The sequence below is a fragment of the Genypterus blacodes genome, unplaced genomic scaffold (assembly GCF_046128005.1).
Source record: "Genypterus blacodes isolate CSIRO-AG114 ecotype Tasmania unplaced genomic scaffold, CSIRO-AGI_Gbla_v1 ptg000058l_1, whole genome shotgun sequence".
Taxonomy (NCBI): domain Eukaryota; kingdom Metazoa; phylum Chordata; class Actinopteri; order Ophidiiformes; family Ophidiidae; genus Genypterus; species Genypterus blacodes.
Window position 1 is genome coordinate 7,465,620 of NW_027466870.1, and position 27,014 is coordinate 7,492,633.

A 27,014-nucleotide genomic window follows, 5' to 3' on the forward strand; every position below is an offset into this window, starting at 1 on the left:
GCTCAGCCCGTCGGCGACACAACTACCCATGTGATCTTTGGACTGTTACAGTCAGGCTAAGGCATCAACAGGTCTGTACTGCACATAGTGTACTAGAACACACTCACCTGTGTGTGTTCCTCTGTCGTTTGATCTCAGAACGAGACCAGCTCACATCATCAGCTGTTTACAAGTCCATACTGTGTTGAGGTGAGCGTGACGCCATACGGTCTGTACCTTCTGAACTTCTTGTACCGTCTCACCTGACTGACCTCCTCACATTGCAACATCACTGCTGAGGCACTTTGATGGTTTGAGAGCATAAACACACTCATTTTATTTCAGTCACACACTGATAGTAAACATACCTCGGTCTAATAGTCTGAAAACATTTCTAGATTTCCCATTTCCCTCATTTTGGGTCACAAAGCTCCCCCCAGTAGAATGGTACTAAACATCATGGTCCGATCGCAGGATAAGATGAGCTTCATAGTTTCAATCAATAATTGCAGATGGATAAACATGTTTTAATATAATATTCACAGTTTCACTGGACTTTTTCTGTTGCATTTGACTTTGTATGACTGAAGTTGTCCTTTCCTTTGCTATCTTCTGGTTTGTTGCACAGTCCGGCCCTGTGTTTGTGTAGTTCACTCTGCAGCCACACGGTGTAAACACCATCAACAGTAAAACATGTTGGAGCACCAAGTCTGTTCAGTCATTCTTTCAAAACTGCTGTTTAAGGTAAAGGGGAACTCCTAACACCTATTTTACAGGTTCTATCAGTGTTTTGGTTGTGGGGGTTCAGCGTGTGAAGGCTTCTGTTGCCATAGAGGTCAGACAGAGGATGTGACCTGTGATGTCACACAGTCAGCTGATCGTTAAAGCCACAGGTAGAAGCAGATCAGGAGCTGAATAGATTTTCCAATGTACAATACACTGAATCTGATCTGTACAATCGGTGGAGTTCCTCTTTAGGTCAAGTGTGTGTGTGTGATCCAAACTGTGGTCCCTGCTGGTTGGTCCCCTGTGATATGAATGTGATCGTAAAGAATGTTTTTAACTGCACTCCTCCTAATATTTCCTCTAAAGGTTGAGCGTTTGGAGTCGTTTCCCGCTCTCAGCACCATGAGGGAACATGTTTGGTATCAAAACACCAGCGTGTCGTCATGATTCACGTGTGTGTGCTGTTAATGTTTGGCTCTTGAGTCCAGACCTCAGGGACCGGACCAGAATAAAGGTGAGATCACACATTGAGTCTGACCACGCCCCCATCAGTGATGTCACAAGAGGCATTTTCCACCAGCTGTCAAACCCAAACACCTGCTGTGACGTCACCACCGGGCTGGGATCAGAGGCCAATCTCACAGCAAGAGACTTCAATCACAGGTCGGTTGGTTTAACCTGGCAGGTTATGAAAGGATTCGGATGGAACATGGTGGAAGGATGGCACATGATCCATTTCCTTCAATGTCTCTTCTTATCTACTTCTTTTCAAGTAATGCAGCAATGTCCATGACAGACATCAGCAGGTGCAGGTTGGTTTGGATCCAGATACGTTTTCAAATCTGGTGTTATGCTGGTATATTTATCTTCACAAATAAAGCCATTAAGTCCAATTATCCTCTTTGTCTCTTTAGCTTCAGGCCGTTATGTTACTAAAACAACTTGCCTCTAAGCTCGTTCGACCTTGGTGGAGGTGTATCTAATCTTACGAGTGCCCTTTTAGTTTAAATATCAGCCAAGAAAACAAACCACAAAACCAAACTCCTCCAAATGTGTTTAATGTCGTCTCAACACAAACAGCCGTATCAGATCTTTACCTAAGTAATATACAACATTGAAACAACAAATAATGATTAAAGGAGACGTCTGACGGGGAAACAAGGAGGTAAACAAGGCTAAGAGTGTTAAGTTCCCATCCTCAGACTGACTTTAGAGCAGCACTCCTCACGTCCTCTGTCGCCACTTGCTGTTTACTTTGGGTTGGAGCTCCCATTGGAGTCTGAAGCTCGTCCGTCAAAGCGCCACCGTCAGGACAAACAAAGAAATTACGTTCCATTCTTCAACATGATGGGACAAAGTCGCTCTGGATGTTTCAATAGACTGAACTCTGCTTTGAAGAGTAAAACAATAAGTCGTCATATAAAAATACTTCTAACCAGCGACTCGTGTGTGTGACTGAACCACAACATGACATCATCACTTTGAGGCTTACTGAACTGAATGTGATGGATTTCCTTGGATGTGAAGTCTTCACCCCCTGAGACGACACACCCTTATGGAGCATTTCAACCAATCTGCATCGCAAACACAACTATTTCACAGCCGCACACTTCCTGTCAAATATTGACAATGCAGCGTTTTTGCCTGTTTGCTTTAAAAAGTCCTGGTTTACTGCAACTGCTCTTCAGACTGATGTCTGCAGGACGTTTGGTTGAAATGAAAAGCAACATGTATGAACACGGGTGCTAAATAAATACAGACTACTTTAAATAATTGTGTAACTGTGACGACCACTGAACGCCCACACAGGTGTTCCTACTGCTCAGAGCCTTCACAGGTGTGTGTGTGTGTGTGTGTGTGTGTGTTAGTGTGTGGCTGTGCTGCTCTTGAAGTGAAGTATGCGGAGTACAGTACCAGCATCTTCTTACATACAGAGCTCTGAGCAGTGTGAACACCTGTGTGTGTGCTCGGGGGCCTCTATGAGGGTGCACTACACTGGTGTGTGTGTGTGTGTGTTGTCGTAGCTACACTGTAGCTGCTTAGGGTGAAGGACATGATTTGCAATTGTGTGTGTGGGCCCTGCCCGCTCACTGTTTCATCAACACTGCAAAATGACAGGGTATTGTTGTGCATCTGTGTACGTTTACGTTTACATTCTCTCTCACACGACCTTAGCATGGAGGGAGATCATCTTGGAGGCTACTGGCCTTTTCTTTGTGTTCACTAACAAACACAACAGACTCTGGTGGGAGCGACTATGAGGCAGCCGGGGTTGGCAGTGGCTGTGTTTACCTACACACACACACACACACTGCAAACACCACACGGTATAGATACACTATGACAGAGAGGTAACCATGGAGACCTGAGAGGCGGCACACTTCCATCCGACCCCATGTAAGCTGATGAGGATCAGGATGAGCTCGCTGTGATCGGCTGAGCCGGGCGCCTGCAGCCTCTCAGCCTCCATGATGATGAGACAGCCTGGCTACAGAGAGGAAGGGGAAGTCAATCTCAAGTTGGCTCACAAAGGTCAAAGGTGACTAAATGTTTTCTACATGATAGATAGTAAAATGAGACTTGTTTCATTGATGATCTGAGACAAAGGGCCGACTGATCAGAGACGTTCTCCTATATGAGAACACGATGGGATCAAGACCTGAGCCCCATCAGCCTGAAGGACACACTCTGAGGACACACCTAGGCTTCACGGGACATAAACTAATCAATCATTCATTATTTATAATTCAAAGAAGGCAAAGAAAAGACAAAACGACTCAGCGCCAGAGTGTCTGGAGCGAGTCTGAGGGGGAAGTGGAGCTATAAGAGAAGGTGAGAGGGCGAGGAATCTGTAACAATGCATTCTGCCTTCCTCACAATAACAACGACACGGCTCTTTTTCTGACAGTCACACTTCCAGGCACACACACACACACACACACACACACACACACACACACACACACACACACACACACACACACACACACACACACACACACACACACACACACACACACACACACACACACACACACACACACACACACACACACACACACACACACACACACAGTCAAACCTACAACCTCTCTACAGCAACTTAACTGAGCTTTACAGTTTTATGTACAGAGCCTCAAAGTCTTTCGTCTGATTAAAACCCGACTTCCGGCTTGATGAAGAGGGCCGAGAAGGCGAACGCCAGGAACACGATCCCGCCGATGATTGTTACTATGGAAACAAAACAGGGACAAAGAACATTCATATTGGCAAATGAGGCAACCTTCCAGGACAGTGGTTGAGCTGAAGTCCAGAGACAGATGTGAGCTCACCGGTTCTGACAGATATCTTCTGGGCGATCATCCTTCCTCCTATCACAGCCAGGCCCGTACACAGGCAGTGACCCAGGGTGCCGCCCACCGCTACGCCAAAGGGATCCTGGGGAGAAATGGGAGACGTCGTATTAAAGTAACCACACCAGTTAGTGCGAAACCTTGGGAACACATCATGGCTCAGTGGTGCATGAGCAGATATAAAGACTGTTCAGGTAACTTATCTATGAATAAACCGCCTGTTCAAGAGTCAGAATGGAGACCTGGGAGATGCATGAGACATGTTGGAGCGAGGCCAGGCAGGATTTTGTAATGAACAGTAAGAGCTTAAACTCAGCCAGAGTAGAGAAGAGAGGACTGCTTCTGCTGGAGAGTGCTGGAGTTTTGAACAAGCTGCTGCTGTGTTTAAAGAGAAGAAGAGCTCAAGCGCGAGGAGAGATCTCTACAACTGCCTCGTCTACATGTAACAAAAGCTCAGACTAGAGTTTCATCATCTGATCCAGGCTGTGAAGCAGAGTCACTGGAGACATCAAGGGTCTGATTCCCTCGAGGGGGGCCGCTGTGGAGGCTGATGGTCTGTGTGTGTGTGTGTGTGTGTGTGTGTGTGTGTGTGTGTGTGTGTGTGTGTGTGTGTGTGTGTGTGTGTGTGTGTGTGTGTGTGTGTCTGCTAACCAACCTCTCGGGCGGCCAGAATGATGGTGGTGAGTTGGGAACGATCCCCCCACTCTGCCAGGAAGGTGAGCGTGAAGGCCTGCAGGAAGATGGGCGAGATGAAGCCGTGCCACTTCCTGGCCGGCATGGTGGTCGTCGCTCCAGACTCCAGGTCTGGGCTCCCGTTGGCCAGCTTGGTCCGCTGAAGCTACGCAGAGAACCAGAAGACAGATGCTTTACAACACTTCTCTCACACACACACACACACACACACACACACACACACACACACACACACACACACACACACACACACACACACACACACACACACACACACACACACACACACACACACACACACACACACACACACACACACACACACCAGGACCTGGATCAGTGCTGATACAGCAGCCTCTCATATTGATACAGGTTGCCTGATTCTGCTGCACATGAATGCAGCTTCACTTCAGAGCTGTGTTCAGTTCCACTGGCCTACATACTTGCCCACAGGCACAGGGGAGCGTTTGAGCCTTCATAATAAATCATTTCTCCTTGGATCACAGCATATTTACATCTAAATATGAACTTCAGCAGCTGCACTGTAGTACAAGGTGCAGAGATAAGTCGTCTGTAACAACACTGGAGATGAAGACTCATCAGTGTCTCTGCTCCCTGTGGTCTCACTGTGATCCTAACAGACAGATCAGTGTGTTCTACAAGTTTACACTACAAATCTAGAGTATAAATCTACCTCTTCATCCTTCTTCTTGATCTCAGCCTGGACCTCCTCCAGCTCCTCCTGGCCTTCGTCTGGACTCATCCTCAGGCCCTCTCTCAGCATGCGCACGCCAAAGATAGCAAACAGCGCCGTGGACACGTAGTACGTGTAGATCCGAGGGATGATGGTGGTGGCGTAGCCGAACAACACTGGAGAGAGGCGGGGGGAGAATTAGTTACTAAGACGAGACTGAATGATGAAGACAAGCTAAACTTCCTCTTATACCAACCTGAGAGACACGTCATGACTCCCAGGGCCAGCATGGCTCCGACCAGGACGGTGAGGCGGTTGTATCGCATGGCCATGATGGCTGCGATGAAGAACGTCTTGTCTCCCAACTCGGAGACGATGATGACGGAGAGAGCAGCCACAAAGGCGTGGATGAAGCCCAGCTCTCCTTTACTGGACTCATCCTCACTGGCCACTGAGAGGACAGGATGAGGACTAGGAGGCTTCTGCAAGGAAAGGAAGAGCAATACCACAGCACAGCAGTGAGATAGGGTGAGGATCAGTGCCTATGTGGGTCTGTAAACACAATGTAACAATGTGGAATATTAAGAGAAACTGTTTTTGCACACAGACTCGGCATTTTAAATTAACTATTAAATAATATCTTGCTTTGTTGGTCTGAAAGGTGCAGACAGGAGACAGACACGTTCAGATCAAAGTCACCGGTTGGACCACAGACTCGTACACGTGTCAAGTTTACTTTAACTCAGAATGTAAACAAAGACCTGCTTAACAGAATCAGTCTGAACGATAATGTGAACCTGACAGAGCAGAGTTTCCCGTTTGTCGGTGACCCATAGCGGATGTCTCTAAAGCTAAATCAAACATTTGCATACTTCTGCTTAAAGCGTCAAAGCGCCGTCTGATCTACGGAAACCCGGAACACAAGCGGAACAGCCTCCGTTAGCATCTGTAGGCTAGCTAGGTAGGTAGCGCTACTCCGACACCGGCAACGTGAATATCGAAGACCGTAAACGTGTTTCCGGTTCTAATGGATCCAAAGCTCGTACCTCTTGTGCCGGCTGCTCCTGGGCCGGCTTGTGCTCCTCTGGAACCGCAGAAACGGTGACGGGCAACAACAACAACACGGCAACAAGCGGACACAGGACGAGCATCACATTTCTGCGAGCCCGTCCGCCTCCTCCGCTCACCGCGACACGCATAACGGCGTCCAAAACAACCACGAAGGACAGTTTGTGTGGTAATTGGTCTCCCGCAGGTCACTAGAGAGAACCGGCAGCGAAACGGACAGACTGCATGTTAGAAACCGAGTTAGATTAAGGGAACTCCGCTGTGGTAAGTCATCAGACAGACGGAGCCAACTCGGTGTAAATTACAACCTTGCTGCTACCCGTAGGCTCGAGGCAGAGATCTGATTGGTCCGTGGAAGGAGTGATCGTGCGTTACGAGATGACGTTGCCATTAATTCTCGAATCTCATTGGCTAGTGTCTTTGTCAATCACACCTCCGCGAGAATGTGACGGAAAGTATCAAAGCTTGGCAGACCTGCAAAACTATCACAGAAAAAACACGGAGCGAGAAAGTAGTAAGAACACTAAGTACGAAAAGGAATCAAAGTTTACGTCACTGTCACTTCACTTTGATTACTGCAAAATATGTATACTATTTTGAATCCCATCTGCAACAAATCTTATAAACAATGTATCGTAAGACTTAAACGAGATTTAAATGAAATACATTAAGAAAATGCTTGGTATAGTTCAGTTTGCAATCGCATGTATGTCTAATAAAATTGAAACACTTGATTTGGCAACGTTTCCCGTCTTTATGTGGAAACGCATAATGTGACCCTCTAGTGGATGTCTATGATGAAGCGTCATAGACTAGACTTCATATACTCTGCTCAAATAAGTCAGATAAACTTCAGGGATATCAATTCGTGCAATTCACCTGCTTTGATGCAAATGACATCAGGAGCAGCAAAACAACCGTCAAAGGGAAGTGGTTTTGCATGTGGTGGCATCAGACAATGACTCTGCTGATTCTTCTCTAGTTTTGTGTTCTGCTAGTGTCCTTGTCACTACTGGTAGTATGAGGAAAGCTGAACAGGGCCGGCAGCAGGAGGAGACAAGTATCTGAATAGTTCTATTGTTGCAAAGGTTGTATGTAATTACAACAAACACTTGAACCGCAAAATCAAAAAACCCTAACCCTAACTCATCAAAATGAATGCCAATCATTATTTTTAAACTTTTATTCAACTAATAATGAATGAATCTGAGATGCTTCTCACCTAGAAAGAGTTCTGCCGAGAAAGAATATGTGTGCAGGAATGCAATGCTTCATGCATGCTCATGCTCACACACACACGCGCGCGCACACACACACACGCGCGCGCGCACACACACACACACACACACACACACACACACACACACACACACACACACACACATAGAGATGATTAGTTCAGTACACGTTTGTACTTGTAAGTGTTTTATTTGTCCTGCACTTTAATCTGTCCAGCAGAATAGTGAGCACAGCAGAGTTTGATATAAGGCGTTACAGTGATAAGAATGGATCACAATATAAACGGTATGAAAGCTTTCCGGTGCCTTGGGTACGTCTCATATTTGCTGAGGTAATGCTCATGGCAGAGTTGTGCTGCCAGTGCCTGGTTAAAGAACACATAAAGGACAACAAGCCACCAGGTAAGAGAGAGGCCTCCAAAGACCAGGCTGAGTGAGACATAGACCAGCAGCTCAGCCAGGTAATGAGGGCATGACACCCGGTCAAAACAGCCACCCTCTGGCACTCTGTGAGCCAGTGTCTCCACTCTTCCTGAAAGACAAGAACAGAAAATACATCAGTCCCCCTGCCGCTAAGACATAACTGGGATTCATAGTTTTTCCATTTACTATAGATCACATTTAAATTAGTGCTGGTTCTTTTACAATTATATTCATTTCTGTACAGTAAGAAACCAAGAAGCAGAAACTGTGAAAAGATGGAGGTTTGCATCAGTAATGACGTACAAAACATGTGTGATTAATTAGGAAAAACCTACATGGGAATGGGATTTGGGAAGAGGGAAACCTGCACATCCTTACCTGACTTCCCGGTGCGTAGCCGGGCCAGCAGCACAGTGGAGTGGTGCTGCAGCAGGGAGGCACAGATAAAAAGAGCGACGCCAGCCACGTGGAACCACTGCAGCTGGGAGAGGAGGGGGCCTTTCTCTAAACAGAGCAGCACAAACATAGAGGAGTTAGAACCGCTCCAGATCACAACGACAGAAAACTTTTTTCAGTCTCACCTTCGCCCAGACGATCCACGCAGAACACTGTCAACCCCAGTGCAATGTAATATCCAAGACCAAACCCATACTGCAGCAAATTAATGACTCCATCTGAGAAAACGCTGACGAGCAGGCACTCCAGCAGCCTCCTGAGGGAGTGGAGCCAGAGCAACAGCTGGACCAGCCCTGCAGACAGCTGGACCGGCCCATCAGACAGCTGTGGAGCTACAGACAGTGGTAAAATAAGACACAGCCAGCATCTAAAACAGAAAGATATGAGCTTTAAGGTTCAGCCTGGGGTACCTTCACTGTCAGAGCTCAGTCCACCCGTCAGAATGTCTACGATCCAGGTCAAACATGACGGATATGACTGCTTCTGTAAGGTGACGTACAGGCTCAAGGCGAGTAGAGAACCATTCCACACAACGGAGACCGCATAGAAGTGCCAGAACCACCTGAAGGACAAAACATCAGAGAAACAAACGAGAGTGGTGACATGTGTTTACACAATTCATTCAAATTCATTTAATATGTTGTTGTTGTTGTTACCTTTTCGGGACTTCAAACACACGCAGCCGCTCGTGTCTCTTGACGCATTGCTTCGTCTTCCCGTAGCGAATAAGATCCTGGAACAACGCGTAGATTACAGATTTTTCAACTCTTCGCGGTAATTTGTGTACGAGTTTGTGAGCGAGGAAAGCTGCAAAGAAACATAAAGATAAACACAACCAAAAAGCATCAGCGACACGAATGCTCGCTAAGCTCCGAATCATTTTCCTGCACCGGGCTCATTGTTGTGAGCAACAGCGAAATGAGACCGATGGTAAACAGACCCAAGAAAATGGTTCCGGGTGGCGCGTAATAACGCTTACTTAATCAGTTTGTTATTATTTATGATGAATGCACAACACATATATAAAATTTAGATTAGGATTTATTTAAGACAAGGAAATTCTACTTTTACACATCATACAATCCATCTTTCTTGCTTTATACACTCCTGATGACTGTTTAACCAGTCTGTAATGTTAATGCAGCTCAAATCACAGACCACAGAAGTAATATTAAGTCTATTTCTATATCTATATCTTTTTCCATGTAATCTATAATATGTCAATATAGTCAAGTCAGTATTACAAAGATGTTCAATTTAGAAAGTGTGTCTAAGTCTCTAACAGAGTCTCACATAAAACAGAATAGTAGTGTTGTATACACAGGGATGACCTACATTTCTCTATTATGAGAGACTGAATGTTTATGGGAAAGCTATAGGCTAAGCTAAGTGCTCATGATAAGCTGTTTATGAGCTTCCTGCTTGCACTGTGCTTGTGTAGTGCAGCAGTTCGTCCTCTCTGTTTAAGACGTACCGCCTTCCTACAATGCAGCAATATGTCAAAGGAAAATGTGTGTGTTTGTGTGAAAGTCTGAGTGAGGCCTTTGAGGCTTGTGACTCCAGGATGCCTCTTGGAGGAGCTCTGTATCCTGTCCAAGGAAGTGTGTGTGCACGCTTTCCTGCTCCGCCCTTCCATGTCCTCGGCGTCTCTTCTCTTTTTTAATGTGCCAAGACCTGGACCCCAGCTCGCCCCTGTAAGAATGATCCATGGAAGAACAATGATAATCCAAAGACTGCATTTTTGTTCAATCATGCATTTGTTAGATTAAACCTCCTCTCACCATTCAATGGATGCATTTCGATTCTTGTTGACACGGTCGAATCTCCATGACCTGTTTGACCTATAGAGGCATCATTCTGTTCTTTTATATATATATATATGTATGTGTGTGTGTGTGTGTGTGTGTGTGTGTGTGTGTGTGTGTGTGTGTTTGTGTGTCTGTGTGTGGTAGGTTGGTGGGGTGAAAATGGTGTTCCGATTACTTTCCGTTCTGCCTAATACAACTCTGCAAAAAAGGTCTGAATCTCTAAATAGTTTTCATTTGTTATGTGTTGGATTTTGTTTCTTGACTCATCAACATCATTCACTCTTTTCTACGTTAATATATAAAGGCAGCAGGCACACACACTCACCCACCCACCCACCCACCCACACACCAACACACATTACAATCTTCAGTCCTGCATTGAATTGTGGGACGTTGACCTTTGTAATCCCTCATGTGATCCCAGAGCAGAAGCACAAACAATAGGATGCAGAGCGACTCCAGGGCGTCTCACTGGTGCAGACGCCAGAACAGAACTTTTTGTAGAGGCATGTTATGATTTCAGTTCTGTTTCTGTGATGACCAACACCACAATGAAGCAATAAACTCAAAGCTTATGCATTGTAATCGTGTCCTCTAAATCACATAAGTCAGATATAGAGCATTGTTCTCCACAGAGCAACAAACACCTCCCTTTTTTTCGCTTTTCTCTTTCTTTTCTCACCAATTCGTTTTGGGCCAAAGTCCAAATCAATGACTCCATGTGGAGAATTTGGGAAAATAGAAATGGAATGTTTTCTTTTCCAGCTCTTCCACAGGCTCATTAAGTGTCGGCGTGCCCTTCAGGAAGTGCTGCTGTGAGGGAGGTGGGTGGGTTAGTAGGCAGAGATTCCCTGCAGAAGCCACCGGGGCCAGGAAACATGTGGATGCAGCTCAGAACATCTCAGCCCCTCTGAATGCCTGCCAGTATGAAAGCTCAACACTTCATCATCATCATGTCATCGTGTCATGTTGGCATTCAAACTCTGAGTTCCTGTACATTAATGATGAAGAATGTATGTGTGAGTGAGGGGACATGTGATGTTATGTGATCATCATTTTGATTTATATTAGCACATATTCTATTATATTCATATTGTTTTTGTTCATTTTTGGGGAATTGACCTGTCATTTTAAAAGGCTGTATTTATTTATTATTCTGTCATAGAAATGTATATGTTTTAGGTTAAGAGTTGAATAATGACCCCTAATGGATTTAACTTTATTAAGGATATGTTAAGAGGAATGTAAAGGCCCCTTAGCTCTTAATGAGGAGATGAGCCTCTTCATCTGCACATTGAAGTTCTCTCCATGTTTCCATCATGTCTGACGCTCCTCCTCCCCTGCTGATGCTCCATCCTCAGCACCTCCAGCCCCGCGGTCACACACACACATTACACTCACACACACACGCCGTGCATTCTGATTCTCGCTCCGGGCGCCTTTTTTGCGGATAACCTTCCTCACACTCATCACCGGTGCCGAGAATCAAACGTCACCGGCTTAATCATGAGCGCGTAGGATGATTTGATTATCGGAGAAAAACTTTTTGCTCGGATGTTCACGTCTTCACACGGATGATGGCGCAGGCAGTGTCCGTCATTCCAATACTTGGCATTATTTTGGAAATCAGCTATGTCGCTGGTAAGAGAATACATTAATAATTCGTAACCAAATAATGACTCAGCTCTTGGGGATACTTACTAATGAGATTGAATAGTTAAAGAGTTACTATTCTGTGCCCGTCAAGTATCAAGAAAAGTTCATTAGCAATTGTAATAATTGTGTGTATGTGTGTGAACTGTTGTGTAATTATTAACTTTTGGTTAAATCTGAATGTGAATGATATAGAGAAAGTATTTGAAGTGGAACAAATTTTCTGTCCAGAAATGGGCACAATGGGATCAGAGAGGGAGGGAAACCTGGTCCCGTTTGACTAATTGGCAAATAAATGAAATGATCTCATAACCCTATATAGCTATATATTTGCTGAGGTAACAGCTGGAGGTCCTGTTTGTTATCCATGTTGTTGGATAAGTAAAGTTGTATAAAGTAAAAGTAAAGTATATTAAGTTTGAATGTAATGCTTATAATCCTAAAATGTCCTGTATGAATTGAGAAATGCCACCAAAAGGGTGAAAAAAGTGACCACAAGCCACGGATGAAGTGAAACGACACCACGCTGGCATTAAATGCCTAATTGTTCCAGATAACATTATGAGTTTTTTTCTCCCCCATTGAATTTGTGCTGTGGGGCCTCACAGGGAGGTGGGGGGCTCAGCCTGTATCCTCAGAAACAGGAACCCCACCTACACCACACAGTGCTGGGCTATTGAGCCTGACCCGGCCCATCTTCCCCTGCTTCCTGTTTTGACACAGCTCCGCCATTTGCTGCAGCAGTGGAAAAATGGACCCGAGTAGAGCCACTAGAGTTATAAAACACTGACCTACATCGGAAACACTCAGAATCTTTACTTTACTGTGGTCTTTAGTAGTACTAAGTAAAGTTCTGAATAATCTCTTTTCAGTGCATTTACTCTGAGCATTCTGACTTTTTGATTATAAATGGATTTGCTTAAGCATATAGACAATCTATAGTTGTCTAATCACATTAAGGCCCCTCCATCCATTTCCTCTCCATAATCTGATTAAGCAACATGTTGTGTTGTAGTTTGACTTTGGAAACAATAGTAGCCTGACCTCTGACCCTGTGTGAGGGCCGATCAGTCTGATATCATCACTGTTTGAGTTTGTTATCAATCTTTGGAATGATTGACTTGACATGTTGATGATTCTTGCAGCCATTGAACTGAGGTTTATGCCCGATCCCCCACAACTGAACATCTATGGCGTCCACAGGATGAACAAATCTGACAGCCTTGAGCTCATTTGCAGGTGTGTACGTTTAAATGATTCCTCATTCATTCATGCATCAGTACATACAGAGTTTGCATTTGCAGTTGTCCCTTATTTGATTTGGCAGAGGTCGGCAGTACCTGAGGTGGTCAACCCCTCCTGCAGGCACTCACATGTCCATGAGCGACTGCAATGGATCAGGATTCTTCTGCACAACACTGCAGATCTCCAATGCAACTGTGAATGAAACGGGAGAGTATCGATGCTCCTATAAAGACCTAGAAGTTGATGATGGAAAGACTTCAGCCGCTGTTTATGTTTTCGTTCACGGTATAACTCATTTACACTTTAACTTTACTTTGGAACAGATGGAATGCTCAAAAGTGTGATGATGACAGATTGTTTACAGAAATAATGATCCATACTTTTGAGTTATTTTAGTGTTGAGTTTGATCTTACTGCTGCAGTGTGTTGTATGATGTTGTGTCATGTTCCATTGTATTGCCGGGGCTTTGTTGTATTGTCTTGTGCTGCCCACTCTCTCACCACTTCAAGGTTCTGTTTGTGTCTTGCTGACTTTCAGTGTGGTTCACCTCAAATGTTTATGCTTGTTGTTTGGTTTCAGATTTCAAGGTTCCCTTTGTACCGTCGGAGAAAGAGTATGAGGTGGTGTTTATCCGTGAAGGGGAACGTGTGGTGATCCCGTGCAGGGGTTCACTGGAGAACCTCAACGTTACACTCCACACTGTAAGGAAGAGTCACCTTAAAACATCAACATCAACAAAGCAGCAGATTAGAACTTTAGATCTTGCACAAAGAGACATTTTTCATTTCCACCTTGATCAGTCTGATCCGCTGGCACATATAACTCAATCAGTGCAGCTGGTTTGGAACAAAAACAGGAGTTCCTCTCTTTGATCACCAACGGGAAACAGTTTATGGTGCTGGTTTGATCTCATAACAAGAGACCCTGAACGTGTCTGTGTTTACAGTAAGATGACACATCTGTTCATTTCTCTGTCTGTCAGAAGTATCCAAAGAGAGAACATTTTCCAGACGGGAAGGATTCTCAGTGGGAGGCTAAGACGGGCTTCACTGTCCCCAGTTACCTGATCAGCTATGCTGGAGTGGTGTTCTGCCAGACTTGCATCGGCAATGAGACGTTCAAGTCCCGTCTCTACATTGTTGCTGTTGTTGGTAAGTGGGAGAGCCTGTCATACCTCACAAATCTGAGTTTGTGTCCTGTGTGTGTGAGTGTGTGTGTAGCTGAAGTGAATAATACAAAAGGAACATGTCTGGATGTGTCGAGAGAGAGAGAGTGAAAGAGTGAAGTATACAGAGTGAGTGAGGGAGAAAAGAGAGTTTTTAGCCTGAGCAGAACAATAGACTGTGAGCTGACTGCTGTGTCCTCCCTCCCTTTTCCGCAGGATACAAGATCCATGACCTCACCCTGACCCCCACACAAGTTAGGCTGTCTGTCGGGGAGCGGATGATGCTCAGCTGCACCGCCAGCACCGAGCTCAATGTGGGCATCGAATTCAACTGGACACACTCTGGTCAGGCCCTGGTGAGTTCCTCATGCTAACTCAGCCTTCGTATTGAAATCACACGTCGGGCTGTCACTTCCTTTCCTCTCTGCACTGATCCTTTCCTCCTGCTTTCAAAGATCCTTTAACTCATCTCCATACCAGCACAAAGTGCAAAGGTGACACGCAATCGACTGTTTACATAACTATAGACTGAGAGGCACTGAATGCACTCTTAATTGTCAGAGTAATAAAAATAAATAAGACTTTATTTTTAATGTACCATATTACAATGCTTAAAATATGATCTCTTATGAATCTATGAACTTTTTGTGTGTCCTCTGTCAGACCCCGGTGAACGGCTCAGGAGCGCCTCACACACTCTCCCACAAAAAGAAGCTGTGGAACACTTTGGAGTTGTCCAACACACTCATAGTGGATAATGTGACTGTCAATCACACTGGAGAATATACCTGCACTGCATCCAGTGGACAAATGGACAAGAGTACTACAGCATTTCTGAAAGTGTATGGTAAGTAAGAGCACTTACTCCAAAACATCCTATTTATTATGTTATATTGAAAGGGAACGATGTCGCTGGCCAATCAGAACGAAGTGGGCTTTTCAGTCGGAGCCTTAAGGAGACAAAAACCTATAAATTTGAAAGGTTTCAAAATGTACTCCAACATGGGAATGTGTGTATTATGTCCCCTTAGAAGTGTTTTGAAGTGTTTACAGTCTGACATGTTACTAACACTGTGAATGCAGAGACCTGTAACACTGAATGAGGTCTGACCCTGTGGAACCCATATCATTTCATATGTGTGATACGTTTACAGAAAAGCCTTTCATTGACATGAAAGAGCCCTGGGTGAAGCTTCTGGAGGTGAAAGTGGGAGATCAAGCATCTGAGTCCATTATTCCTGTCAAGTACACAGCCTACCCAGAGCCCACGGTTAAATGGTGCGTTCACAGGAGTATCAACTGAGGTCATAGCAGTGTGTAATGATCCAATGCTTTACTATGCTGGAGCTATACGGTGTGAACAGAATTGACTTATGTACTTATGAGCACTAGTGTATCTATTTGATGATTGATGAACCCGATTCTAATCCCTGTGCAGGTATAAGAATGGGCAACAGCTTCGTAAAGAGGATTACAGAATAAAACCCAGAAGTGACGCTCTTGTGATCCGAGGCGTTATGGAAAAGGATGCAGGGAATTACACAGTGGTCCTGAGCAATAAGATCACTAGAGAGGAACAGAGGCGCTCCTTTCAGCTGCTGGTCAATGGCAAGTAGAGAGTGTTCTCTTCTTTCCCTTTCCGTGTTTCCCATTTCAGTTGGAAACGTTACCCAGTTGTAGCTCATGGTGTCGTCTTTTACAGTGGCTCCCCGTATCATTGAGAAGGAGGTGACTGCGGAGACAGATGTTTACACCTATGGCAGCAGCCCCACCCTAAGGTGCACTGCCCGTGGGAACCCCATACCTGCACACATTCAGTGGCAGTGGATGTCTAAAGAAGACTGTCCTGGTGCCTTCCAGTAAGTCAGTCAGTCACTGTCTTCACTGTTAGATAAGGGAGGATAGGGTGTGTGTGTGTGTGTGTGTGTGTGTGTGTGGTAACTGCTTCCTTTCGTGCATAGAGTGTTCTCACATTTCTCCGGTATGCTGTCAGATTGTTGAATTAACAGAGGCGCTTCCGTGATGTCTTTAAAAAACAAACAACAAGAAAAATCCCACAAAACGTGAGCAAACTGAGCTCAGCGGATGTGAATCACTCTCTTCACACATCCATTTCTGACATAGTTGACAAAGTCCTGAGGTATGCAGAGCTGGGAGGATTGACAGAGAGGAGAAGGAGCTCACGGCTGCTTGAGGGCCTTATCATCTGCTCACACATCACAGCACTTCCTCAGTCCTATACTGTTTCCTGTTGTTCCATTTGTACTTTCTATCAAGAAGAGCTTCTTCCTCTCCGAGCTGTTTCTCTGCTTGTGTGCTTGCTCATGTTGCCCAGTATTCTCTTTCTCTAAGCCAAACTTTCAGGCAATCCCATAAATTCTTGAACCTTTGAGGAAATGAAGTTTCACTGTGAGATCTTTGTGTTTGACCTGGATTCTGGCCCTGTCTGTCCTCCAGGTCAGGCCTGATGAAGTCTGAGGTCCATCTGGATGAGTGTACCAAGTGGAGAGACATTACTAACAGCACCGGACAGAACCCTATTGAGCAAATTATCAGTAGTGATCACGCACATAAGGTAAATCCTACTTGATCATGACCCAACAGCTGTAACTGTGTTTGATCAGCTGTTTTGTTGAGTCATATTATGGAAATTTTATTATTAATGTGATGAACATATTCCCCTAGAAAATTGTGAGCTCTTTGAAGATTCAGAAGGCTGAGGTCCATGCCCTGTACAGATGCATGGCTGCTAACAAAGCAGGAGAAGATTCACGGATCATCTTCTTCCACGTGACACGTAAGCTCTTGTTTCATATAGAGGCTTTTTGTTATCATGCTACATTCATGCCTGCTCGTCTAAGGATGCGTCCTTCTCCACCTCTCAGGCGGCCTTCAGTTGACTCTCTCTCCTTCCAATGAGCCCTTGGAGGAAGACGACGTGGTGCTGCGGTGTAAGGCTGACGGGCTGATCTACAGGAGCCTCTCCTGGTACCGCCTGACCAACATCTCAGACCCGGAGCAGCTCCCGTCATTGCAGCCCTGTCGCTCCCTGCAGCTGCCGGCCCGGCCCCTGACCCAGGCTGTGCTGTCCGGCCTGCAGGGCACCAATGTGACCCTGGAGCTCCCGCTGCCTAACGCGTCCCATCAGGATGAGGGTCTCTATGTCTGTCAGGTGGAAAACATCAAAACTGGGGAGAGAACCTGTCTCCTACGGCAACTGTCTCTCAAAGGTAAAAACACGATTACTCACTGACTGAGTACCAAAAAAACAAACAAACGATAAGTTGAGTTGAGTGGATGGTTGGTCCTGGTGTTAGGTTATGGGTATTTACATTCCAAGCCAGTAGGGGGCGTTATTAGCTGTGTTGTTGGCTTGATGTGAGTTGTTTGGAGGAGGCGTGTCCTCTTTACATAATGTCAGGCAGTTTTTCACATGTTTTGTTGATATATGCTGGACACTCTGACACTCTGACTCATGTCAGGTTTGCAAGAGCACTAATGTGTTTCCAATGTGTATCATTGTGTCACATGTGTGTTGCTGTTTCAGATCTGGAGGCTGCAAGGATCCTTAACAATCTAACGGATCTAAAAGCCAACGTGAGTGCCACAGTCACTCTCACCTGTGATGCTGCAGGGACGCCCAGCCCCACAGTGGTGTGGACCAAAAACAACCACACAGTGCAGGAGGGCTCAGGTACGTGTGTGAACGTCACTGCCTCGCTTCCTAAGCTTACCTGCATAGAATGGAGATTTAAAGACTTTGACTTTTTCCTCAGGTGTGATTCTGAGCAACCTTAACCACACTTTGACTATTCAGCGTTTGAAGAAGGAGGACAGCGGCCTGTACACCTGCAGCGCCTGTAACAGCCGCGGCTGTGATACCTCACAGGCCTTTCTGACCACTGAAGGTCAGTCCAGAAAACTTTGTGCCAAGCAGGAAGTGCTGCCCATTATCCAAATGAAATGTAGCGTAGAATGATGTCATACTTCCTGTTGGGTCATAGTCCTTCAAGTTTGGCTTCATCCCTCACTGATTACACCGAACCATGATCACGCCCTTTATTCAGCTGGGTCCAGACATTCTACGGTTAAAATCTGGTGACAATTGACACAAAATTGTAGGAACTGATGTAATTGATGGAAGGGATTCTATGACTTACAGTTCAAAACTTATAGGCAAAATCGTCATAATTACAGCGCCACCATCAGGCCGACAGGTAGCACAGTATGACCTGGATCAAACCTGCCCACGGGTTTCACGACACAGTTTAACTTTGTCCTACTGACAGACAAACAAACAGGACTGAGAGCTTTAACCTCCTCTGGCCGGAGGGAACAAGTTATTTATATCTGACGTGAAGGTTTCATTCCATTTTTGATATCAAAGATGGAGCTTAAGAATAACCTCGCTTCCGCATGACAGGAAGTCCCCCCCCCCCCCCCCCCCCTTCATACACATCCTCCTGAAATCCAAAACAATGAAAAGGCTGCAGGACAAAGGGAGAGACCCCCACCCCCCATACACAGACATACACACACACACCCACCCCGCATGCTCCGTCCCCTCAGCCCTGTTCTGTCCTAAACACAGAGACACAGCCGCAAACAAACAAATGTGCTCAATGAACAGCGGGGCCTACGTGACCGGCTCCCCGCAGACTCAGGGAGCTGAACGAGGGGAAGCTCGCCCGGCTAATGAAGGAGGGAGCGAGGAAGAAATCCAAGCTCAGAGTACAAACACGACATTCCCCAAATATGAGAGACAGACACAGCAAGGGATATTAATGAAGTAATGGAAAGACAGGCGAAGTTTCTGATGAGGAGCGTAGTTTCACACCGTTGTCACTCATTTGTCCAAGTTGTCTTTGGCAGCAGTTATTCTCGCAGACTAATTTGTGATAAACTATCTGAATTCCAACAGTCTCCTTTCTCCAAGAAAAACACACAGATCCATGCAGCACATGCCAAAGACTTCACCTCAGTCATATCCCCACATTCCAGAGTGACGGTCTCACACAATTCCTCAATAAACTCCTCACATCTGTCCACTTACTTCAATCAAACTCTCTGCTCACTGATGCTTTTTTTTGTTTTTGTTTTATAGTAGTTGAAGTAAGATGTAATTGTGTTGTTGTTCTTCTTCCAGGCGCAGAGGAAAAGACTAATGTGGAGCTGATTGTTCCCATCGGGTCGGTGGTCATTGCCATGTTTTTCTGGCTGCTGATCGTCTTTGTCATCCGAGGACAGAAGAGAGTAAGAACATCCTCATCCTCGTCCTCCCCTTGGCATTCCTTTCCTTCCTGGTATTTCCCCTCCACTCATGCACAGAGAAGCTGATTATGAAATTTAAGAAATAACAGAGCAAACGTAGACTGTGGCTGTGTATGACTAATTAAAACTGACTGGCGCGGTTCACATGGGCGCTCTCCTTTGTATCCGGGAACAACAGAGCCACTTTCTGCTCCCACAAGCCACAAACACACACAACTCTGACTGTCCCTTTACTGTAGGGCCACAGGAACCATGGGAAAACTCTCACACAGTTCTGCTCTAGGGGGCGAGGAGCAGCACCTTAGAGAGGAATAGAAGCTCATTCATTGCCCCATCACATGTATCTGTCTCTTCTACACACACCTGTCTCATTCTCTTACCTGCCCTCACCTTTTCAGTCAACTGGCAGAGAGGTAAAGACGGGATACCTGTCCATGATCCTGGACTCAGACGACATGCCCATGGACGAGCAGTGTGAGAGGCTCACTTATGACGCAAACAAATGGGAGTTCCCTCGTGACAGACTGAAGCTGGGTGAGAGCAAAACACAAAACTGTATTAGATGGGACGCATTATGCTTTTTAAGAGTCAAAACATGAGGGTAATTCCTATAGAAACACATCAGGTAAGTACTCAGACAGATACACACGCACATTATATATGTCCAGGAATACATCAACGTCAACACAGTTAGATAACACACACACACACACACACACACACACACACACACACACACACACACACACACACACACACACACACACACACACACACACACACACGCAGGAAAATTACGTTTCTACATACAATGATATTTCTGTGAAGGCGTCTTCAGTAATGACGTAAAAACCAAATCCTTATATTGACCCCTCTTGTTTTGGCCCACAGGCGATCCACTGGGACGAGGAGCCTTTGGTCAGGTGGTGGAGGCCGCAGCCTTTGGCATCGAGAAAGCTACAACATGTACCACTGTAGCAGTCAAGATGCTGAAGGGTGAGGACTCTGCTCTCATGTACTTCTGAGTACTTCAGTATGTAAACCACATTTAAGACACACACCCACACACATACAATAACTACATCTATCTGTGTGTGTTAAAGAGGGAGCCACCTCTAGTGAGTACCGTGCACTGATGTCAGAGCTGAAAATCCTCATCCACATTGGACATCACCTCAATGTCGTCAACCTGCTGGGAGCCTGCACCAAAGTAGGCGGTGAGTCTACACACACACGTAACCGTGTTCTTTTATAATTGTCGTCTTCGTTAGATGATGAATATTGAATTTTATAAGCCTTCCCTGACCTAATGACATAAATCCTTCAAGTACAAAGATCGTGCCTAGTTGAACCTTTATCCTCTTCCCTCTCCTCTCAGCTCCACTGATGGTGATCGTGGAGTATTGCAAACATGGAAACCTCTCCAGCTACCTGAAGGGTAAACGTGGAGAGTACAGCCCCTTTAAGGTGAGTGAGCTAGAACCTGCACCCAGCCTGTAAACACAGACATGATTCATATTATCACCCGGAAATACTTATTATAATAATAATAGTTATCTCCACTGTTGCAACAGAGGAAGCGTGTGGGCAGCCAAAGGTGGGCGAGCCCAGAGGAGGATGTGGCTGAAGGGGATCTGGGTTTGATGAAGATCGCCCAGCTGGACATCTGCACAGGGACAGCTGTCTGCTTTACAGAAGGAGACAACGCCTCAGACAGTATGGACATCCAGGAAGGTGCGGAGGACAAATCTGAAATCTTTCACTCTCCAGCCGGATCACTGCTTGTATACGGTTTGATGTTTGTTACAAAAGTATAAATAATCCATCATCTCACCACAGAGAGCTCAGACTATGACCACCTGACCATGGAGGACCTGATCAGATACAGCTTCCAGGTGGCCAAAGGCATGGAGTTCCTGTCTTCACGCAAGGTGAAACCAACATCGTCTTCACGTGGTCATTATCAAAATTAATGTCTCTTTCTGAATGTGACGGTGAACTCCTCTCTCGCTCTCTCTCTCTCTCTCTCTCTCTCTCTCTCTCTCTCTCTCTCCCCCTCTCTCTCTCTCCTCTGTAGTGTATCCACAGAGACCTAGCAGCCAGAAACATCCTGCTCTCAGAGAACAACGTGGTGAAGATCTGCGACTTTGGCCTTGCTCGAGACGTCTACAAAGACCCCGACTATGTCCGCAAGGGAGATGTGCGTGGCCGGAACTGATCGTGATGTCACTGCCACTATTTATGGCTGTGAAGCAGAATCCCCATGTAATCAATTTCCCATTTGTGTCTTCCACAGGCTCGTCTCCCTCTGAAGTGGATGGCTCCTGAGACCATCTTTGACCGAGTCTACACCACACAAAGTGATGTTTGGTCCTTCGGGGTCCTCCTCTGGGAGATCTTCTCCTTAGGTGAGCTTAGTGGCAACGGCTATTCAACCAATCCTTACTGCAATCATAACTAAGCACTAAGCACATCACCTCTGTCTCCTATAGGGGCGTCTCCATATCCAGGTGTGTGCATAGATGAGTCTTTCTGCAGGAGGCTTAAGGAAGGCACCAGGATGAGAGCGCCAGAATACGCCACTAATGAGATGTGAGTGGAGCGTTGCCATGACGCCGTATAAGAAAATACTACAAATGTAACTTGATCCACAGTCTGAATGTGATGCACGTTACTTGTGTTCATAGATATCAAACCATGCTGGACTGCTGGCTGGCTCGTCCCACAGACAGGCCAACGTTTTCAGAGCTGGTTGAACATCTGGGGAACCTCCTGCAGGCCAGCGCTCAACAGGTCTGTCAAAGGACAAACATCCAACAGGAGGCAGATGGGCCACTTGGTTCATTTTGCAAGTCACTAAATTCCAGCTCTTGTGATGTTCCTGTGTGCAGACGTTCTTGTCTGTTCTCCTGATCATGCCTCCCCTCGGCCATTACTGTCCCAAGCCTCACATGACTGGTTTTTTGCATGAGTTGAGCCTTCTGGCTTCTCAGCGGTGGCGCATGCAGCATGTGATATTTGGATCAATAACAGCTGACGGACGGCTTTTAAGGACTTTAATGTGGGCGGATGTGTTCTTTTGGCCTTTCTACTCTTCTAACTCACGCGTGTGCTGCTCGTTGTTGAACCATTAAGGGGAAATGTAGGGATTTAAAGTGAAACGGACAAACCGTAACCACAGAAAACTAGAATGACAAAGTTATTACTGGAGTGAATTGAATCTCACAGATGATTTTGAATTTTGAATTTTGATTTTGATTCTCTCTTTTCTCTCTTTCCTTACGTTATTAGCATCAGAAAGTGGAATGAATTGTTCCGGTCTGTGTGTCTGAGGCGATGTCATAACCAGATTGATGTTATGCAGGATGGGAAGGACTACATTCCACTGACGGCAGACGGGATAGACGGACCCCCAGTGACCCCCTACAGCAGGCCCCAAAGTGCACAGAACCTGGAGGCCCAGCTTCACTATGACAACGCTCCGTCTCTTGGGTCAGCAGGATGTTTGGACCTCTCACTCTTTATTTTAGCTTTTGTTTCCAAATGTTATGAGTCTTGCTGATGAAACTCCTCCTGCAGTCTTCCCCAGCAGAGCGAAAGGTGCAGCCGGCCCCTCAGTGTGAAGACGTTTGAGGACATCCCAGTGGAGCAAAGTAGTGTCATGGTGAGGCCCTCACACACACACACACACACACACACACACACACACACACACTGTACACACACCGTGGGCTTCCTCCACAGAAAGGTTGTGTGCACAGATTTGATCCAAATGTAAACAATGGAAGCACAGGCTGAGAACGAGCTGTCACAAGTAAACAGCTGGAAAAGTAGAATTAGACTAGAATATGTTCATTTTTACATTTGCAAGTAAGAGACGAGTCACAGCGGTTTGTTCCAATCCCTTTTCTTTCTTACTAGGAGGGTCACACAGACAGTGGCATGGGCTTCTCATCAGAGGAGGTCAAGGCTCTGAACCAGCAGCTGCCGCACACGCCCAACTTCAGGTGAGGAGCTCCATCTTATTACCCAGAATACAACAGATCATCTTCAAAGGCAACCAAGATGCTCTGATAGTTATGTAGTTATGTAGTTAGCTACACGAAAAGTTACTTGTAGCTATCCTCACGTAGTAAGCATTTGGGCATCTCTGTCCTGTTCTCCCTCCTCAGCCAGCTGCTGCGCTGTAAGAGTAAAGAGTCCCTGGCCTCAGAATCGTCCAATCAGACGAGTGGATACCAGTCGGGGTACCACTCTGACGACACCGACGCCCCCATCTACGCAAACGAGGAGGTGATCCTGAAGCACAACATGCTGAAGAAGCATCTGCTCCCCAAGACGGCTGACAAGTTTAACGTTGAGATCCGCTACAGCACGCCGCCCGTCTGACCTCCTCCTCCTGTCTCACTGTACAGAGTTTAGTTTAACCTCCACAGGTATTATAGGACTTTCTTTAGGGAGCAATGACGTCACACACAGACACACACACACACACACACACACACACACACACAGCAGCGCTTTGTTGATTATGGCGTTGAGATATTTTTACAGGAGATAACTTCATGATTCAGTCGGGACAAATGAAGGTTGTCTGTGCGAGATAAGTGTACTTTGTATCGCGTCGGCTTTCTTTCAGCTCGCAGCTATCGTGTTTACTCAGCGAGTGGAAAGGCCTGTGGGGCCTCCGCACCAGGACACGCCCACTTCCTGAGGGCCAGTCCACCTACTTCCTCTGTCGCAGGAAATGGCAACTGAAATTTTGAGATAATTGAATCTGCAAATGTTTTCTTTTTTTTCTCTCTCTTTTTGGTCGATCGATTTTAAACGTTGTGTCTTTATTGTACAGTGACTTTGATTCTTATGACTTAACAGTATTTTATTGAAAGCGTATTATTGACTAAACCTGCAATAATGTCACTAGTTTTATAAAATAAACATACTCGCAGACTGAACGTGTACGTGGATTTCTTTTCATCATTGAACGTGTGTGTGTGTGATTGTGTGTGTGTGTGTGTGTGTGTGTACTCTTGTCTGTTACACCTCTCATTTCCTTTCTCTGAGTCTCAATGGCGCAAAGAAAACAATACTTTCTTGACCTTGGATAGTATGTGTGTGTGTGTCTGTGTGTGTGTCTTTCACCCTTGGTTATTTCCGTGAGTGTATTTAGCTCAGAACACATGTCCATTAAATGCCACTCATGTTACCTGATTGTCTAAGTAAAGGGACATTGAGAACAGTTAAAGAGCCGACCGGCCCTTTTTTATTACATCCCTGCTTTAATGTCTTTACTTTAAGGGTTTATTATTGCTCTTAACTCATCTTTAGCCAGTATTCTTTGGTAAACAAATCAGGAATCTCCCTAAGCTTTATTCTCGGGCTCAGTTTCGTCTCTGGAACATCCACAGAGACTGAACGAGCCCGAGTGGACGCAGCTGTGACAAGAGGATCCGGGCCTGAGAGCCTAAAGGTGTCAGTCAGTCTGAGTGAGAGCATGAGAACACAACATGTTTTGTCTGCAATCAAGGACAACAAACTAACAGCTAATTATAGCATAGGAGGGGGAAATGGCTTACAGCCTCTCAGTTGTTCGCAGGGGTACATTTTGAACTTCCTCCATTTTACTGCTGGGGGCGTGTCTCCTTAGATGCATTCAAGGTGAAACCAAGATTGGAGGATTTCTACACTGATAAAACACACACACTCTGTCTAATCTCATGACAGCAACAACCTCCTCCAAATTTCCTGTATTTGCTGATAAGAGTCATAGATTTGACATGTTGTTTTAGTCCATCACTCCCTTGAAATCTGCTGAACATCATCAGTATTTCTATCATCTCTGGCACAAACAGCCCTCTACATGTTTTACCACAGCACTTAGGTCTGGATTAGATCATTCTAAAACACAACTTCTTAAAACATTCTACATTTGATTCATGTGATTGTGTTTTGTGTGTTTATATTGTGATTGACTGCTACCTTGATGTGTTTTTGTAAAGAAATGTAATCCATGTGTACAGGTGTATCTCATAAAGCAAGACAACAATGATTAAGCTGTAAAATATGATCTGCACTGAACTCCACATCAAACTGTGCCAGAGAAATCACTCCTTTTCACTGTGAATAGACAGAAATGTTCTTTGTAGCGTTCACAGTCGCTCGGGTGGATGATACTAACAATAGTTATTACCCTCTTTGGTCAACAGATGTCAGTATTGCTCAAATTTCCCTCCAGTTTGACATTACAGGGCTCCGCTTCTATAACTACGCAACAGCGCTTTCTGCTGGTTTAAAAGTGTAATTTGTACTTGAATCGAATAACAATTTAATCTTAATAACCCTAACATTAGATCATATCAGGGGAGAATAAAAGCAAGACAGTACTATCAACAAGTGAATGAATCAACTTGTGAAGTGTGTAATCTACTTTTGCTGGTGTATAAAACACGACAGGGCTGATATTTATCTGGAGCGAAGAGACGGAAACTCTAATTTCCGCTGAGATGGGCAAACATAGCAGAGTTTCTCATGACACACACCCAGCCTTCAGGCCTGCATTCTAACCAAATGCAATAACCAAAACAGAGATATTGCTGCAGGTCTTGATTTGTTAATGTTGGTAAAGGGACTCAGCAGAACCGTGTCCTCAAATTAAAATTGCGTGCTGGGAGTGCAGAATACAAATATGCAGTAATTACACACACACACACACACACACACACACACACACACACACACACACACACACACATAACTGGGCTCACTAAATAAACTTTAAAAACTGCTTAAGGGAGCTAACGATGTGAAACTCTACCTTCGATGTTACCACGTGATCTTACAGGGTGCAGATCAGGCTGAGGGAGAAAGATCGTCTGACTTTATTGAACCTTTTCTTCCTCATGGAGGTGTAGGGCTCTCACGTTGAACGATACACCTCCTAGTCACGACTCCAGAAGAGGAGACAGAGCAGCATTAGTTAGCGTTAGTTCTCATGTGTCAGTCGGTGTCACGCCCTGAATTTTCCACTCTTTTAATTTCAGATTTACACCCCATTGGTTGTGATGTGTGGCGTTTAGGGTGTGAAGGCAGACGGGCTAATCGTGCCTCGCAGCAACGTGTGTACACACCATGCTCTTTCCACTGTTGTGTGTAATCACATCAGAAAAGATTAGCTGCCAAAATGCTGGACACACATGCACGCATCCACCGACACATACATGCACGCACACACACTCAGACGT

The 27,014-nt window shown here is 45.4% G+C and overlaps 3 protein-coding genes across 5 annotated transcripts; 1 reads left to right on the forward strand and 2 right to left on the reverse strand.

Annotated features, from left to right (window-relative positions):
- Positions 1 to 1,742: 1,742 nt before the first annotated feature.
- On the reverse strand, positions 1,743 to 6,850 carry tmem165 (transmembrane protein 165). The gene is made up of 6 exons (XM_076153415.1): positions 6,492 to 6,850; positions 5,702 to 5,927; positions 5,446 to 5,621; positions 4,714 to 4,896; positions 4,038 to 4,143; positions 1,743 to 3,936 (listed from the first exon to the last, which is right to left on the reverse strand). Exons 1-6 carry the CDS (start codon positions 6,642 to 6,644, stop codon positions 3,860 to 3,862), a joined length of 921 nt encoding a protein of 306 aa, XP_076009530.1. The 5' UTR covers positions 6,645 to 6,850; the 3' UTR covers positions 1,743 to 3,859.
- Positions 6,851 to 7,752: 902 nt separating this feature from the next.
- Positions 7,753 to 9,530, reverse strand: srd5a3 (steroid 5 alpha-reductase 3). The gene is made up of 5 exons (XM_076153252.1): positions 9,287 to 9,530; positions 9,041 to 9,192; positions 8,756 to 8,962; positions 8,553 to 8,678; positions 7,753 to 8,283 (listed from the first exon to the last, which is right to left on the reverse strand). Exons 1-5 carry the CDS (start codon positions 9,508 to 9,510, stop codon positions 8,024 to 8,026), a joined length of 969 nt encoding a protein of 322 aa, XP_076009367.1. The 5' UTR covers positions 9,511 to 9,530; the 3' UTR covers positions 7,753 to 8,023.
- Positions 9,531 to 11,811: 2,281 nt separating this feature from the next.
- On the forward strand, positions 11,812 to 24,728 carry kdr (kinase insert domain receptor (a type III receptor tyrosine kinase)). 3 transcript variants are annotated; one of them, XM_076153244.1, is made up of 31 exons: positions 11,812 to 12,079; positions 13,237 to 13,330; positions 13,419 to 13,621; positions 13,917 to 14,038; positions 14,320 to 14,488; positions 14,719 to 14,858; positions 15,166 to 15,349; positions 15,657 to 15,780; positions 15,941 to 16,110; positions 16,205 to 16,361; positions 16,960 to 17,077; positions 17,188 to 17,299; positions 17,388 to 17,732; positions 18,050 to 18,196; positions 18,279 to 18,410; positions 19,649 to 19,755; positions 20,172 to 20,307; positions 20,665 to 20,769; positions 20,877 to 20,990; positions 21,152 to 21,240; positions 21,348 to 21,507; positions 21,613 to 21,704; positions 21,851 to 21,973; positions 22,070 to 22,181; positions 22,266 to 22,365; positions 22,461 to 22,566; positions 23,138 to 23,265; positions 23,353 to 23,437; positions 23,695 to 23,780; positions 23,946 to 24,209; positions 24,413 to 24,728. In XM_076153244.1, the coding sequence occupies exons 1-30, from the start codon at positions 12,013 to 12,015 to the stop codon at positions 24,160 to 24,162; spliced, it is 4,044 nt and encodes a 1,347-aa protein (XP_076009359.1). In that variant the 5' UTR covers positions 11,812 to 12,012; the 3' UTR covers positions 24,163 to 24,209; positions 24,413 to 24,728. The 3 variants fall into 3 exon arrangements, with proteins under 3 accessions (XP_076009359.1, XP_076009357.1, XP_076009360.1); XM_076153242.1 differs by having other exon boundaries at positions 23,946 to 24,728; XM_076153245.1 differs by having other exon boundaries at positions 14,323 to 14,488; positions 23,946 to 24,728.
- Positions 24,729 to 27,014: the final 2,286 nt, after the last annotated feature.

Bases quoted from the DNA above. Each gene is read 5' to 3' on its own strand.
- tmem165 (XM_076153415.1), bottom strand. From the start codon at position 6,644: ATGCGTGTCGCGGTGAGCGGAGGAGGCGGACGGGCTCGCAGAAATGTG. The intron at 4,144-4,713 runs GTTGGTTAGCAG...ATTTCTCCCCAG, and splicing joins TCATTCTGGCCGCCCGAGAG to GATCCCTTTGGCGTAGCGGT. The intron at 3,937-4,037 runs GTGAGCTCACAT...TTGTTTCCATAG, and splicing joins GAAGATATCTGTCAGAACCG to TAACAATCATCGGCGGGATC.
- srd5a3 (XM_076153252.1), bottom strand. From the start codon at position 9,510: ATGATTCGGAGCTTAGCGAGCATTCGTGTCGCTGATGCTTTTTGGTTG. The intron at 8,963-9,040 runs GTACCCCAGGCT...CACTGTCTGTAG, and splicing joins ACTGAGCTCTGACAGTGAAG to CTCCACAGCTGTCTGATGGG. The intron at 8,679-8,755 runs GTGAGACTGAAA...TGCTCTGTTTAG, and splicing joins CGTGGATCGTCTGGGCGAAG to AGAAAGGCCCCCTCCTCTCC.
- kdr (XM_076153242.1), top strand. From the start codon at position 12,013: ATGATGGCGCAGGCAGTGTCCGTCATTCCAATACTTGGCATTATTTTG. The intron at 12,080-13,236 runs GTAAGAGAATAC...TGATTCTTGCAG, and splicing joins GGAAATCAGCTATGTCGCTG to CCATTGAACTGAGGTTTATG. The intron at 21,974-22,069 runs GTGCGTGGCCGG...TGTCTTCCACAG, and splicing joins ACTATGTCCGCAAGGGAGAT to GCTCGTCTCCCTCTGAAGTG.